The sequence below is a fragment of the Thamnophis sirtalis genome, unplaced genomic scaffold, assembly GCF_051295495.1.
Source record: "Thamnophis sirtalis isolate CommonGarterSnake01/CBP01778 unplaced genomic scaffold, rThaSir2_p1.2 scaffold_1, whole genome shotgun sequence".
Classification (NCBI taxonomy): domain Eukaryota; kingdom Metazoa; phylum Chordata; class Lepidosauria; order Squamata; family Natricidae; genus Thamnophis; species Thamnophis sirtalis.
The window spans coordinates 92,733,279-92,750,093 of record NW_028261381.1 but is presented as its reverse complement, the minus strand read 5'-3'; the positions used below and the strand labels follow the sequence as shown (position 1 = coordinate 92,750,093).

General features: G+C 37.8%; 1 protein-coding gene across 1 annotated transcript in view; it reads left to right on the top strand.

Moving 5' to 3' along the window:
* The window catches only part of GAS2 (growth arrest specific 2), a 126,773-nt gene that overhangs the window by 55,212 nt on the left and 54,746 nt on the right, over positions 1 to 16,815 (top strand). The window contains exon 4 of the mRNA XM_087721399.1: positions 15,265 to 15,406. Within this exon, the coding sequence (XP_087577525.1) occupies positions 15,265 to 15,406 (142 nt within the window). The remainder of the gene's footprint in view (positions 1 to 15,264; positions 15,407 to 16,815) is intronic.

Below are 16,815 nucleotides of genomic sequence, written 5' to 3'. Positions count from 1 at the left end.
AGATCTTAGGCAGACAGATTGTGTTTGTTCGTTCTGAGGGATATTGATCTCCTTTAACTACCTGAAATTTCTGTAATGAATTTTAAGCCTGAAACAAAATGCTTCACAAATGTATTTGATGTAATGGGTTGATTTATTTGCACCTCACTTTACAAAGAAGCTTCTTGGTGCCTTTGGCTATTTTGCCTGGGACAATGAAAAACAAAAACATTATTACCAATTTTATCATGTTCAAAGCCAGGCACAGGTCTACAACCATATATTGTATCAGTAGACAATCATCCTCTTTACTATTGAGTCCCAAAGTGATTGATTGCATTTTATCACTTTTAATCTGTTAGATACAGGGTAATGTATTAGGCTAGGTAGTCTGGGGTTCAAGATTCCAGATTTAGCGCAGAAGAGGATTTATTCAATCAATTAATTTAAAAGTGGATAATTCTAAACCTTGCCTACAACTTATTTCTTTTGAGACCTGTTCAGTTTTTGGGTTTGAAATTCAGTAAAATAAGACTTGGTTAGATGGCAGAACACTGAATAATGTTAAAGCTACATTGTCATAACTAGGGAGTGAAAACATTTAAAAGGAAGGCTGGGGAAAACCACTTTGCAGGAAAAACTGTGTGACATTTGCCATCTTATCTGCTTGCCTTCTAAAATGTATTATGCAATTAAGATAAAAAAGTAACCCAATTAACAATTAAAGCCATGAATGAAGGTTGAAAAACATGTGGCCCCTCAGCCACAAAGCTTTCTGGGTTAGTTGAGGCCAATCTCTTAGGTCTGTGATGGAAAACCAATGGCACATGTGCCAGTGGTGGCACGCAGTGTCTTCTCTGTGGGCATGTGAGCCATCGCCCCAGCTCAGCGCCATTGCTCATATACATGTGCCTCCCACCAGCCAACTGGTCTTTGGGTCTCTGCCGTGCATACATGGGGGTGGGGCATATGTGGGGGGCCACACATGCATTGCATTTTGGGGGTTCGTGTGCACATGCTTTGGGCACTCGGTCAGAAAAAGGTTAGCCATCACTATCTTAGGTTAACCTTCCTCACATGATTCTGAAGACAAAATGGACAGGGTTTGTATTAACACTGCTTTCACTGCTGATGAAGTACTACAATACTTTGGAAAAATAACAATAACCAATAGTAAAACAAGTGTTGATTATGTATCTATCAATGTGCTGATTTCTTAATGCTTTGTTTTCCTGACTTTTTATATTATGCTTATCATTTTACACACAATCATTATATTTCCCAGAGAAGAAATCATAGATGTAATATAGGGACTTCCTGAATGTTTGACTCCAATCATATCAGTTTTACTATTCTAAAAAAAGAGCTAAGAACTTATCTGAATAAGTAACATAAGAGCAAAGGGTATGAAGTGCATTTATGTATTTGTTTTTGTAAGTATCTCAGCTTTCTTATCAAAACGGTGCACAATAAAAAGCTGTGTTTCTGAATTTCATTTAGTTAAGGTTGATTTTGGAAATTTGACTCCCTCTGTTAACATTCCAGCATGTTTTTTAAATCATGGAGCCATTAAAGGGAGGGGAAAAAAACCAAGACTTATCCAGCTTTGTATTCCCCAGATCTCAGAAGTTACTTTGTGGTCTCTGATTGGAAGAATTACAGAAAAAAAAATTAAGCTTTATCACAGAAGAGGAAGAGAAATGAAATGTTTTAGAATAATGTCAAATTAAATTTCAGACAAATCAAGACTGAAATTCCCAGTGAACATTTTGAGTGACAGCATCAACTTCTCTGAATATCTGGCAATTTCATAAATGTCAGCAAAACCTATCTATCTTGTCTATCTACACATAGGCACATGAATACATACACTTTTATATTATCTAAATTGCTGTCCTGGGGTTGCCAGCTGGCTCCTAAAAGGTAAAGCACCATTTGGAACTAATTTTGCAGGAGAGAGGGGACTGGAGGTAATTTTTGGACAACTACCTATCATAAGACTATCCATTAAGAAATAAGGCGAAACCAAAGAAGATAAGTTGAATATGGAAACACATTCCATGTGCTCCCAACTGCTGCTGGGAATATGCACATAATTTTTTTATTATTATTAGTCAGATTTTACTTTCTGCAATTTTAATAAGTGAGAGTCAAAGGTTGGTTCTTTGAAAAGAATGGTTATAGTTTACAAGATTGGAGTAATGGAATAATTGATGGTGGTTCTCTACCATGTACATCTAAAGAATCTTTTAAAGTTAATAGAATGTTACTAAAATAGTTTTCTACCAACTTTAAAAACTCACTTTTTAGCCAATTTACAATGTGGGATTTTGTTAAAAAAAATAGTATTTCTGGCTTTGTTTATCATCTATTATCCTCTATCACCATTCAATTAGCTTTATAAAATATCTAATCTTACAAAACAAAACTCCTGGTGCAAACCATCATATATTAAGAATTGACCAAAGGTATTAGCTGTTTATTAGTACTGGTAATATTCTGGAACTTGTTTAAGAATTCCAGAATTCGTAAAGTTATGCACTCTAGTATCTAAGATTGCTTGTATTTTAGGAATGTATGATTCTAAAAGGACACAACAGAGGAATATATTAGACACAGATATATATATTGGTTCACCGAGGAACTCCGGGAGATGAAGCGCCAAAAGAGATGCCTAGAGCACCGCTGGAGGGCCAGTAAATCTGAGTCAGACCGAGCACTGATGAGAGCCTTTATTAGAGCCTATCTCGTGGCAATACGGGCGGCGAAACGTTCGCATTTTGCCGCCCTTAATGCATCCGCCGAATCGCGCCCAGCCACCTTGTTTAGAATAACCCGCTCCCTCTTGAAAGGGAGGGATGCGGGTGACCCTCTACAAGGTAGAGCTGAGGAATTTGTTCAGTATTTGATGGATAAAGTCGCTCAGATTCAGACAGAGCTGGACTCCAATTGCACAATACCAGCCAAGGTATCGGGGGAGGGTCTTGAGCATACTTTATGGATTGAGTTTCAACAGGCTTCTCCTGATGAAGTGGACAAGGCCATGGGAGCGGTGAGTGCCTCCACCTGTATACTGGTCCCGTGTCCCTCCTGGCTGGTCTCCACCAGCAGGGAGGTGACACGCGGCTGGATCCAGACGATTGTGAACACCTCTCTCCAGGAGGGAATCTTCCTGCCCCTCCTAAAGGATGCAGTGGTGAGACCCCTCCTGAAGAAACCGTCTCTGGACCCAGCCATTTTGAGCAACTATCATCCAGTCTCCAACCTTCCCTTTGTAGGGAAGGTTGTTGAGAAAGTGGTGGCCTCGCAACTCCGACGGTCCTTGGATGAAGCCGATTATCTAGACTCCTTTCAGTCTGGTTTCAGGCCTGGTTACAGCATGGAAACTGCTTTGGTCACGCTGATTGATGATCTCTGGAGGGCCAGGGATAGGGGTCACCCCTCTATCCTTGTGCTTCTTGACCTCTCAGCGGCCTTCGATACCATCGACCATGGTATCCTTCTGCGACAGTTGCGAGAGGTGCGGGTGGGAGGCACCATTTTACGGTGGTTCTCCTCCTACCTCTCGGACAGGTCGCAGTCGGTGTTGGTTGGAGGGCAGAGATCGACCCCAAGGCCCCTCAGTTATGGGGTGCCGCAGGGTTCGGTCCTGTCCCCCCTCCTATTTAACATCTACATGAAGCTGATGGGTGAGATCATACGCCGGCACGGGATTAAGTACCACCAATATGCAGAAGATACGCAGTTGTATCTATCTGCCCCGTGCCAACTCAGCGAAGCAGTAGAAGTGATGTGCCAGTGCCTGGAGGCTGTCAGGGTCTGGATGGGAGAAAACAAGTTGGCACTCAATCCAGACAAGACCAAGTGGCTTCTGATGTTCCCTCCCAAAGATTGGCTAACTATTCCATCTCTCAGGCTGGGGGGTGAAATTATACGCCCCTCAGAGGGGGTTCACAATTTGGGAGTCCTCCTGGATCCACAGCTGACTTTAGAACACCATCTGTTGGCTGTGACCAGGGGACCTTTGCCCAGGTTCGCCTGGTGCACCAATTGCGACCCTACCTGGATCAGGAGGCCCTTCAGACAGTCACTCATGCCCTTGTGACCTCAAGACTGGATTATTGTAATGCGCTCTACATGGGGCTGCCCTTGAAGAGTGTTCGAAGACTCCAGTTAGTCCAGAATGCAGCCGTGCGAGCGATTGTGGGTGCACCAAGGTACACCCACGTTATACCTATCCTCTGCGAGCTGCACTGGCTACCCATTAGTCTCCGAATCCGCTTCAAGGTGCTGGTCGCTACCTATAAAGCCCTACATGGCATCGGACCTGGGTACCTGAGAGACCGCCTCCTGCCGATTACCTCTCTCAGACCAATTAGATCTCACAGGTTAGGTCTCCTCCGGATTCCATCTGCCAGCCAATGTCGGCTGGCGACTCCCCGGGGGAGAGCCTTCTCTGTTGCAGCTCCGGCCCTCTGGAACGAGCTCCCTGTCGAGATCTGGACCCTTACTACCCTCCCGGCCTTCCGCAAAGCCACCAAGTCCTGGCTGTTCCAGCAGGCCGGGGTGTCTGAGAAACATCTACCTCCATGGAAATTGTGAATGTTGGCTTTATTTTTAATATGTTGTCTTTGTCTAGTTTCCCCCTTTTCCTTGTCTTTTGTGAGCCGCCCGGAGTCCTCCGGGAGTGGGCGGCATACAAGACAAATAAATAAAATAAAATAAAATAAAATTATATATAATTTTATTTTATAATTATATATATATATATATTAGACTTTTTTTACAACCCCTGGTATGCCCAAATATGGGAGGAAGATCACTACTTCCATTCTCTGTCCTTCGGCTCGTCACAAGAGACCATCCAGGCAGAAACCCAATATTTTTACTGTTGCCTTTTTGTTACATTTTAAAATGTATATAATGTATATAATATATATAATGTTTTATTTGTGCTGATAAATAAATATTTATCAGCACAAATAAAACACAAATATAACAAAGGCAACAGTAAAAATATTGGGTTTCTGTCGTGATGGAGTCTTGTGACGAGCCGATTGACAGAGAATGGAAGTAGTTAGCTTCCTCCCATAATTGGGGCACACCAGGGTTTGTGACTTTATATATATATATATATATATATATATATATATATATATATATGTGTGTGTGTGTGTGTGTGTGTGTGTGTGTGTGTGTGTGTGTGTGATGCAATACAGCACAGGTTCGAATCCCACTAAGGGTATGGCTAGCTGATGAGAGCTAAATAGCTTGAAATAGATCTATACTAGTCTCCCTTTATTTATTTGTCAGCACAAATAAAACACAAAAACACACAAAAACACACACACACATCTATATATATGAATATATATATATGAATATATATATATGAATATATATATATATATATATATATATATATATATATATATATATATATATATATATATATATATATATATATATATATTCATTCCTCTTTTTAAACATTAACTTTTGGATTCATACATATAATGGGAATTCATAACCAAAAGAAAAATATTTCTTAACCCTGGGCTATTTAACTATTGAAAACTTATACTTGGGGTGATAATGATCCAGTATTGAAAAGAGAAATTGCTTATATTTAGAAGGGGGCTTTACCTTGATCAATTGAACGTGGTATCCTGGAACAAAGCAGTACTACTGTATCTTTGAAATTCCGTATCAGAATAATCTTGTGCCCATGTCTTGCACTTGGGTTTCACAGTAAATGTCTCTGTAAGAATACAGATAGGAAAAGCCTTTGGCCCAGTCCAGTGGGATCTTTTTTCATGCTGCATTTGTTGATGCAACAATATGAGTTGAAAGGGAAAAAAAGGAACCAGTCCAAGTCTCTCTCCTTCCTTCCTTCCTTCCTTCCTTCCTTCCTTCCTTCCTTCCTTCCTTCCTTCCTTCCTTCCTTCCTTCCCTTGGGGAAAATGAATAATGAATGAATAAGGAATTTGGTCACTGATGTCCCTTCAGTTTTGCTGCATAACATAGTAGTTAAACTGTAATTCCATTCCAAACTCCATTAAATGCAGTGTAGTTTTTGTTTTTTTCCTGTTTCCCTCATTAATTTCAGTTCCCAAATATTTTTTTCTTTTTTTCCCATTTTCCTTCCAGTGAATCAGCAGTTTATAAGAAACTCTGTTTTCAAATCACTGTTTAGCTTGATAGTCAAGCTGAGTTAATCAGAATGAAATGACAAGCAGTGACTTCTTCTTTCCATAACAAAAATCCATCCATCCATCCATCCATTCATCCATCCAATCCTGCCATTAAAACAATAGAAATAGTGCCAGGTTACCCGTTCTAGAGAATAGGGTTCTCATTTGATATTTAAGTAGAGTAGGTTATACATGTATATAGTTCAACCTTTTGATGATAAGTTATGTAGGAGATTATTGAAAAAATAGATTTAATATGGTATGTGTCAAATATATCTAAGTATCAAATAGGTTTGGCCTAAGTGTAGTAGATAAAATTATCTACTACAGTGTTCTACCTGTCAATGACTACTTTAGTTTCAACCACAACAATACATGAGCACACAATAGATACAAACTTAAGGTAAACCATACCAAACTCAATTGCAGAAAATACGACTTCAGCAACAGAGTGGTCAATGCCTGGACCCTGACTCAGTGGTTTCTTCCCCAAACCTCCAAAAGTTTAACTTTAGACTATCTACTATTGACCTCAAATCATTCCTAAGAGCTCTGTAAGGGGTGTGCATTAGCACACCAGCGTGCCTACTGTTTTTGTCCCAAGAACCCCATTTTTTCTTATCCATTTATTCATAGTTTGTTTGAGGTCATTCAAATACCATATGCCAGAGATGAAAAAGAAAATTGGTTTCTGCTAACACATCTGACTTGTATATAGTAGATGCACTGAAAAAATATAATTTTACAATAGGGTATGGTAAGGTTGGGGAGGAGGCATACGATTTTATTTCAATAGCATAAAATCCCTGTGTATATTTGTTTAATCTGTTTCTGAGTTTCCACTATTGGTGTGTACAAATACAAAGAGAATAAAGTGCAATCAAGGAGCAATAAAAAGGAAAAAAAACATATGAAAGGCAAAGCAGAAAGGTGAAATGATATACGTAATTGTAATTGTAGCAAAGTCTGCACACATTTTCTTTATCTTTACAGCCATTCCAGTGCATTAGCTTTGCCACCAAGGACCTATCTGAACAAATGCATGTTTACCTTTTGGTGGAGAGTTATTTGGGATGGTTAGAAAATCATCCCGGCTCCTAAAATTCCTTCTAGAATAGCCACAGACAGACTCATTTCAATTTCTGCCAAATGTGCTTCAGAAGTTGGCAGAACAAAATGAAAGGTTTTCTTGAAGACATTAAAACTCAGAACAGACTCACCTGGAGGAATGTGTTTAAAAAACCAGATATAAAGTTATGCACAGTTTTATAGAGCATGAACAGTACTTTGAATTACTCCTGAAAATAACTGGTACATGAGGTAACTGCTGCCACACTAGGGTTGAATAACCAGATCTGGTTGATTAAGAACCTGGCTGTAGCATTTTACTGTTGGTAGCTATCATGCATTCTTCGAAAACATTGACAGATAAAACAGGATCCAGAGAAGATGTGGTTATGTTTTTGTCTGGCTTGGTCTGAACATATGAGCTGAACCCATGGTTATTATATTCATGCAGAGCAAATAATGCTGCCACAAAGAAGAGGGAGTCAAGCTATTCTCCAAAGCACCTGAGGGTAGGACAAGAAGCAATGGGTGGAAACTAATCAAGGAGAGAAGCAAGTTAGAACTAAGGACAAATTTCCTGACAGTTAGGACAATTAATCAGCGGAACAACTTGCCTCCAGAAGTTGTGAATTCTCCAACACTGGAAGTTTTTAGGAAGAGATTGGGCAGCCATTTATTTGAAATGTTGTAGGGTTTCCTGCCTGAGCAGAGGGTTGGACTAGAAGACCTCCAAGATCCCTTCCAACTCTGTTATTCTATTCTATTCTGTTCTGTTCTGTTATGCTCTGCCCTGCTTCTATTCAATTCTATTCTATTCAATCCTATTCTATTCTATTCTATTCTATATTCATTTACTCCCACAGATTGATTTGGGCCATGGAGTTAAAGGAGAGTTCTTCTAATTCATACTGAGTTTGTGGGAAAATGCTGAGAATGACTCTGAAGTAGACCAAGGTAAAGCAACAAGACCACTTTACTTTGAAATTAGAGGACTGCATTGCTCTGCAAAGTGACAGCAAGAGCCCGTTTCTCCCTTCCTTAAACATGTCAAATTCTATCATGATTTCAATAGTTTCCACCCCGCCATTAATTTGCCTTAATCTGTGTATGTCTTCAAATCCCCATAAATTTGGATTGTAGGAATCCATTTCCAGTCAAGCATAATGTCATGGACCTAGATGGTTTTTCAATTTATTTTTACCTGATTGAACAAACTGCATTTTTTTTTTAAAAAAAAGACATCTGCTCATTGGCAGTGATGGGAATTGCAGCCTGGAGTTCATCAGTTAGAAAAGACTGCTGGATGGTTGTTGTTTCAGTGTAAAATCATATCCCTACATATTTGCTTTTGTATGTTTCGTTTTGAATATTCATTCACCTTAAATCACAGTGAACCATATCCCAAAGCCGTTTTTTTTTTCTTGAGAGGAACCGCTACTGTCTGCATAGACGGGCTCTTAAGTTTGAAGTCCTGCGGGCAAGCAGCCTCTCTCTCGAAGAAGAATGTGGTTCTGGGAAGAAGCCAGCCGTTGCTGGATATACTAGGCTTCTAGTGTGTCGAGGATATTTTTCCTCTTGGGGGGAAAGGGAATAAAAATGATATTCCAGCAGTTGCAATCTGAAACAGAGCAGTCCAAGAAATTCTCCTTCATGTGCTTTTCCCAGGAGCACTGAGCAACTCATAAAGGAAGAATCTAGGAGGGAATTTACAGAATGAAAATGATAGCTTCTCCAGACAGAGGAGTCTTTTTTGATTTTGTTTTTGAAGGTCTGAGAAGTCAGTGGATTATATGCATGTATAAATGATGGCTACAATGGATAGAAAAGATTACTGAAATGATTTAGCCCATCAGGATTCTTTCCCTTGGAGCTGCCACTGTAGCTCTCTCTCTTTTAGGTTTATTTAATTGTGAGGAAAAAGAAAGAAAGGAAAAGCAGATAGAAAGAAAGAAAGAGAGAGAGAGAAAAAGAAAAGAAAGAAAGAAAGAGGAAGGAAGGAAGGAAAATAAAGTTCCTTTTTCCTTTCTAAAGATCTTAAAATATGCTTTGAGTATCTGTTTGTAAAATAGAATGATGGAGCCTCATTTGGAAAAATTATATCAATTTATTTCTTTTTCCATATGATTTCATATATCCATAGCCTCTCTTGGGGTGTAAGCATGAACCTGGCCACATTTTTCCAGGCTGACATCATCTGTTTCACTCTCACTTTCACATCCTGACTTAAACTGCTTGCATGCACATCAACAAGACTGAAAGTGGGGAGTGGTGGTGGTGGGGGGGGGTGGTTGTTGATATTTGATACGGGTAGTTGTGTGCCCTGCTGTTTTAGGCTAACTGTGGATATACACTGCTATGTCAACAAAAGTCACTTTTGCCATATGGAAACCTAATTAGGTCAGGACAATCTGTTCCAAACACTGAAGAATTTCAAGTCATTTTTAAAAAGCAGTTGGATTTTATCTAATAAAATATCTAACATCAAATATTTGTTAAATAAGTCTTATATTTCAGAGTTGGAATTTACTTCTAGCAGGAGAATAATAAAAATGGAGATTTTAGTTATGTGTAAGTGTTTGTAAATGTATTAGGTAACAAGTAACTGTAAATATTTCTCCCATTTTCTTCAGTAAGAATTTAATCTAAACTTTGAGATTGCCATTATTTTAAAGCCATAATAGCTATGTCTTTTTTCATTTTTTATGCCAAAGTAACATAGTTCAAATGAACACCTGACTGTGGATAAGAAGAGACATTTTAATCTTTTGCCTTCTTTTCTGTTAAATTGCATAGATTTTTATTTTATTTTTTTGGTAGCAGATACTGCCTGCAATTGGACTTAAATATATATCAACATGTCAGCTCTGGGGAAAGACTCAGGAAATGGGTATCACTGTGTAGTAGAAAGATACTTTAGTGCTTCTGCCTTTTACAATTAACCATCAACAGTAAAGGAGTGAACAGTCAAGAAAAATGCCATTGACTAGTACTTGGTAAAACAATCATGAAAGCTCTGGAAAAGAAATTCAGATGCTGTGATATCATCTATACTGACAAAAAGCACAGTGCAAGCCATGGTAGTTCCTCTGACACCCCATGGAAGTGAAAATTGAAGAAGCAGAATAGGAAAAGTATTGACCAGAGGTGAAATTCAGCAGATTCTAACAGGTTCTAGCAGTGGTGGGTTTCAAAAATTGTTCGAACCTACTCTGTGGGTGTGGCCTCCTTTGTGGGAGTGGCTTGCTGCCCATGTGACCGGATGGGAGTGGCTTGCCGCCCATGTGACCGGATATGAAGATGCCGACGACACTTGTCAGAACCACCTTAAATTACCTCACAAACAGCATTGGCATGCATAAGAATATGATGTAAACTTGTTTTTTAAAAGGCATCTTTGGTTTGCGTTAAAACAACGTCAACACACGCAATGTTCTGATTGCACCACAAATGCAGTAGTCATCGTTAACTTTTACAGAGGCACTGAGTTTTATAAATATGAGCATGATAGTGTAGAATAATCATATCCAAGGACCAGTGGTGGGTTTCAAAATTTTTTGGAACCTCTTCTGTAGGTGTGGCCTGCTTTCCGGGTCCACTGGTGGAACTTCTTCTAACCGGTTCGGTAGATTTGACGAACCGGTTCTACTGAATAGGTGCAAACTGGTAGGAACCCACCTCTGGGTTCCAGAGAACTGGTAGTGGAAATTTTGAGTAGTTTGGAGAACCGGCAAATGCCACCTCTGGCTGGCCCCAGAGCTGGGTGGGAATGGATATTTTGCAATATCCTTCCCCCAGGAGTGGGGAGGGAATGGGGATTTTGCAGTATCCTTTCCCCTGCCACGCCCACCAAGTTATGCCCACAGAACCGGTAGTAAAAAAAATTGAATTTCACCACTGGTAACGATATTTTTAAACTTTGGTGCTAGAGAAGATTCTTGAGAATGCTGTGGACAGCCACAAAGCAAATCAAAGGACCATTGAATAAGTTGACTCGAATTCTCACGATGCATAAACGATCAAGTTCAAATTATCCTACTTCAAACACATTATGTGAAGATCTAGCTTTCTGGAGAATGTTCTAGGTGAAAGGAAAGAGAAGAGGACGACCCGCAGCGAGGTGGATGAACTCATTTATATGAAGGTGGTACAGCGTTGAAAGACATTGAAGATCAGGCTAGGAACAAATCAACATGCAGAAAATCTGTGTGCTTGCTAAGAATTGACACTGATTTGATGGTACCTAATCAATTTAAAACAAAAAGGGTAAATGCTTTGTTATCCAGAAAAGCTTAGTTTCCATATCTATTCCTCCTTTACTCCTGATAGGCTTCCATGATTCTGATAAGCAGAAAGCCAAAAACTGAATGGGAGTTAGTAGGAAAATGGGGATACTTGGCTCTTAGATCCTTTTCCATCCCAGCTGCTTCACCTGACATGATTGCCATTGAATATTAATCTGTTGCTTCTGTGGAACATCCCAGGGAGAGTGATCCTCCCAATATGTTTATATGGACTGCAATCCATATACAAGTCCATGTAGGCCTGAGCACTATGATGTGGAATGCAAATAAAATATCAAAATCTAGTTTTGAGTCAAATGGCCTAAACAGAGTTAATACATGGCTTGAGACTTTATAGCAAAATCCTCACTGCTCCCAAAGTGATTTCATTACTTGAAATAATTTTCTTTACTGGAATCGTACATCAGATACAGTTAGTTTTCCAGTAATTACAGTTAAATGTAACTCAGTCAATTCTGTGTTGCTTGTGTGTGCTCCCTTCCCCATGACTGTTTTGTAATATTGCCAAGAATTTGTATAAGGCTGTTTGTTTGGGTTTTTTCCCCTACATGCAATTATGTCTGGACTCAAAGCTGGAAGGTTTTGCAGACATCATTTGTACTTCCCAGGACTTGGCTTAAAAACAATCTTGAATTTAATATCCAGCTCCAGAACAGAAGCAGATACTCCATAAATCATTTTAATAGAGAAACAGAATATTATAACCCATTTATTTTTAGCCCAACTTTCTCACAGATGAGAAAATTTTGAATGTGTGCGTATTATTGTTGCATCTGGATATGAACATATGTACCTTGTCACAAACAAATTCATTTAATCTTGGTGTCCCACATAAATATGGACATTTTTCTATTTGTAGAAATGTTCCTAAGAATGTTCATTTGTGTCCATGAGGGATTAAGAGGGAGCAACTGCTGAAATGTACATCACAATATCATGAGGCAAAGCTTTTTTTTTTTTTTTGCATAATAATGTCAGACAAAAGTTCATCAAGGATTAAGCTTGCATGGTCACAATGCATGTATTAGTCATTTTGATAAATTCTTGACTTGATTGCTTATTCTCTATATCCTTTAAATCTCCAGCCTTGCATGAGTAGTTGTTCTGTGATTTATAGGGAATGTACTGATATTTTATTTTTGAAGACTTGATTTGTTTCTGCATAGAAGATTAGGCATATTGTTTTGGACCCATATGTTCATGTTATACTTCGTATGCATGTCTAATATTAACAAACCTAGGTAACAACTATAAGACTGCACAACCTGAACCAGGAGATGTTATGTTGTTGCTGAAATCTTTTCAGTATAATCTTAACATTCCAGTAGAATCTAAAACAAATAAGAATGATTTTAAAAATTATGGCACCTCAGTCATGATTTCTTTTCACAAAGAACATAAGTCATATCAGTTGCCATGACTTATTTGGTGCCATGACATACATATCTTCATTGTTCTCATTGGTTTCTCTGCAGACATTTATGCCTGAGTTTCTCCAATTTTTGCCATTTTTCAGGTGATAGAAGTAGAGAATTATGGAGAATAATTAATTCACTTTCATTATTAAATTAAATTTATTCCAGTCATCTCCAGCTTTTTCTCTTGAACATGCATAATTGTGTGACCAATGACTCAGGCATCCTTCTCAAAGCCTAAGCATACCTCAGTGGAAGGAAATATAGTTGAAAACATTTTTGAATTTAAAAAAGTGTGCATAGGATTATATGGGTTATGGGCATTTTTTTGTCAAAAAAGAATTTTGGACTTGAAGAATAACAAATTAATTATGTTATAATAATAGTCACTTAATTTTCCAGTGAATGGTTGTTTAAAAAAGAGAGCTGTGTTATGGGTTCCAGAAAAAGGAAAATAGTTTTAATTGATATAATCCAGAAAGAAAGTAAGAAGATAAGGGGCACTCTGCAAGATTGTTGTGGTATTGAGGTAAACCAGATAGAAGACCAAAATCCAAATATGGTACAAGAGGCCTGTGCAGAACAATTAAGATTTGCTTCATCAAAGATATTTGTACCACAGTGGCAAAGTAGTTTTCTTCACTGAAAAAAGTATAATGCTCTGATGAAGCACTTAATGTTGACCAGAAATTTCTTGAGTACTGCCTCCAAAGCCAGGAGAAGAGGCTGCACATAAACGAGTGATGAAATTCAATTTTTTTACTACCATTTCTGTGGGAGTGGTTTGGTGGGCATGGCAGGGGAAGGATACTGCAAAATCTCCATTCCCACCCCACTCTGGGGCCAACCAGAGGTACATTTGCTGTTCTCCAAACTACTCAAAATTTCTGCTACTGGTTCTCCAGAACCTGTCAGAACCTGCTGGATTTCACCCCTGACATAAACTATACTTGGTTAAAAACCTTCTCAAGCTTTTTCCAGCATGAAGAACATGCTGGAAAAAGTAAAGTAATGCCTTTACTTAAGGTGGCTCACCAAAGCTTGGATGAGATATATTGGAAAAAGAGAGTGCTGTATTCTCTGAAGCATATGTCAAAAGTTTATTTGTCAAAGCATAGCTAATCAAAATGACATAGTCATTTTGTTTTCAAGGGAAGGGAAGTGACTTCAAGGAACAGCTTCAATGAAGTGACTTGTTTGAATACTCAAAGAAGCAAAGCTTTCAAAATATGCACTGCTCTATGATGCAACATTTATTGTTACAGGGGAAGCCGTGTACAGAGAGAGAGGGAGGGAGAAATACAAAGCATGATTCATGCATGATTGACACTCATCAATTATTGTAATGCCTGCATCAATCATTGTATTTCCTGCATCCCCTACTTGGTGGGTTGCAAAAAAAACCATTTAGGTAGCCTTTACATCACAATAAAATGGTGCAAAATATCATCTTTTGTTCATATCAGTAGTTTTCAGTATGGGCCATATGTTCCCTGCAGCCTGTCATATTTTTAGAAGTGACAGAAGTAAATAAGGCTTAGAAGATGACTAGGAGGGAAAATATGATTTAGAATCTCTGATGTAGATGACCCAAAGGGTGGGTAAGATGGCAGAGAAGAGGAGTCAATGCACAAATTGTCCCATGGTTGCAAAAAGAGTCATCTTCTCTTTTGGGTTATTTGTTAATTTTTCATTTTTATTTATTTTCACATTTGAAAAGAATTTCTGTTTATATTGACTGCAAGGCTGAGAAAACATTATGTTTTGTCTTCACTGGTGGCTTGGATTGTTGGCCCAACCATTGAAAAATGTTGAAAATTTTCCTCACAGAATTGTAAGATAGTTTTTGGTTTACATGCCCTTGTCTACTCTTGTTAAATTTTTCAGTGACAAGCTTCTTCTATGTCTATGCTGATCATCCGATATCTGATTGCTTATCTCTGTTGTGTGAAAGTTAGATGTCTACAAATTAGTTGTTTATAAGTTTCTAGAAAGCTAGAATTTGTCTTGCCGAGCTTTAATGTTCCAGACTGTTACTATCTCTATACCTACATTCTGATCTTGTGTTCTATTTGATTTAAAACTTTTGCCTTCTTTGCATACTTTCAGCCTTTATGTAGCCTTGTTCTATATTGCTTCAAACTATTTCAGTCTTTTCATAGAGTTGTAAAATATGATTAGGCTATCAAGTTCTTGGATCATTTTCATGGACTAAACTAGCTGTCCACAGGTTGTGCCTTTGTATGAGTCGCCATTGTATACAAAGATGGGCCACCATTCATAACGATCTTTCTCTTTGTGTTACAGAAAATGCCAGTGAGAAAAATTCCCTGCAAAGCCAATGCTCCATCTGGGTCTTTTTTTGCACGGGACAATACAGCAAATTTCCTATCTTGGTGCAGAGATGTGGGAGTGGATGATACTTGTCTCTTTGAATCTGAAGGGTTGGGTATGTATCAGCCAGTAACATGAGGCACCTTTTAGTATATTGCACTGTATACCACATATGTTTTTAATGATTTTCCTGGGACATAATCAATCTATCATGAGGTCATGTTCTATTTCAAAAAGTAATTATATCAATGATGTCATTATTTCTCCTCCATACTTTTTGCAGAACTCAAGAATTTATAGTTTCTTTAATTTTGGAATAATGTGCCTTATTTTAAATGTATAATAATAATTCAGAGTTTCAAAGAAAATAGAGGCATTTCAATAATGTAAAAAAAACTTGATTAAACTCTGATGTGTTTTAGATTGTAATCAGAATAAGTCTTCCACACAATTTTGATGCCCATAGCTTCACAATGAATATTTTTAATTTCTTGACACGTATACTTGTTCTATATATTAGTACTCTCTGCAACTGGCTACTTGGAAATTACAGCAAATTAAAATGCTGCTGTAAACTCTGTTATTGTTCCTCAGATATTCTAGATGGAACAGCTATGAGGAGCTAAATGGGTCTAGGTAGAACTTCTTTCTCTTGGAGAATTTCACCTTAAGGAAACCTAGTTTTCTATGGAACAGCATAGAATCAACTGTGAAACAGCATTCAGAACTCAACCTTCCCATTTTGCTAAGACTTCTAAAATCCTTAAGGCATTGTGAGGACTTGAGGTGCAGCTATTGTAGAAGGATCTTTACTTTGATGCCAATTTGATACTCATTCATTTGGGAGGTTAATACATTGATTACCTTGATTACATTATATGCTTTCTATGCATGCCAGAAAAACTGAATGACGTAGTTGTTGTATCACTTCAAAACATAAGAAATAATTGCATTACTGAATTTTTCTGTAATTCTTTTGTTTTTTGAAGAAATGGTAGTTTTCTCTTTACCTGTTGTCTGCATGTAGTAGGTTTAAAACAAAATATGGGGAAACATTTAGGTAAGCAACCACTTAAATATATTTTAATAGTAGTAGAATTATGGAGATTTTTATCATATTTCCCCCCTAAATGTTTTAGCCCTAGATCATTTCTCAGTGAAAATTATTCAGGAAAGTGAGCAAAAATTCAGACTATACAATTCATTATGCTCAGGATTTTTTTTATTATAAATTATTATTTCTCTAATCACAACTAGCATTATCTTACTGATCTAGTCACTCATTTAGATCTTAATAACTAAAGCAGACCCACAGTTTGATGCTTCAACTGTATGCTTTTGGCTTACTAGCCAAAAATGTTCTGCAAATCCTCAATAACATTTATAAAATAATGACAAATCAGAAAAATATCTTAAATATAATAACTGATAATCATTTGCTTCCTGAAATGAATAACATCAATGTATATAATACCAAATTTAATATAAAGATATTTCAGTTAGTAATTTCCTATGCCAATTATA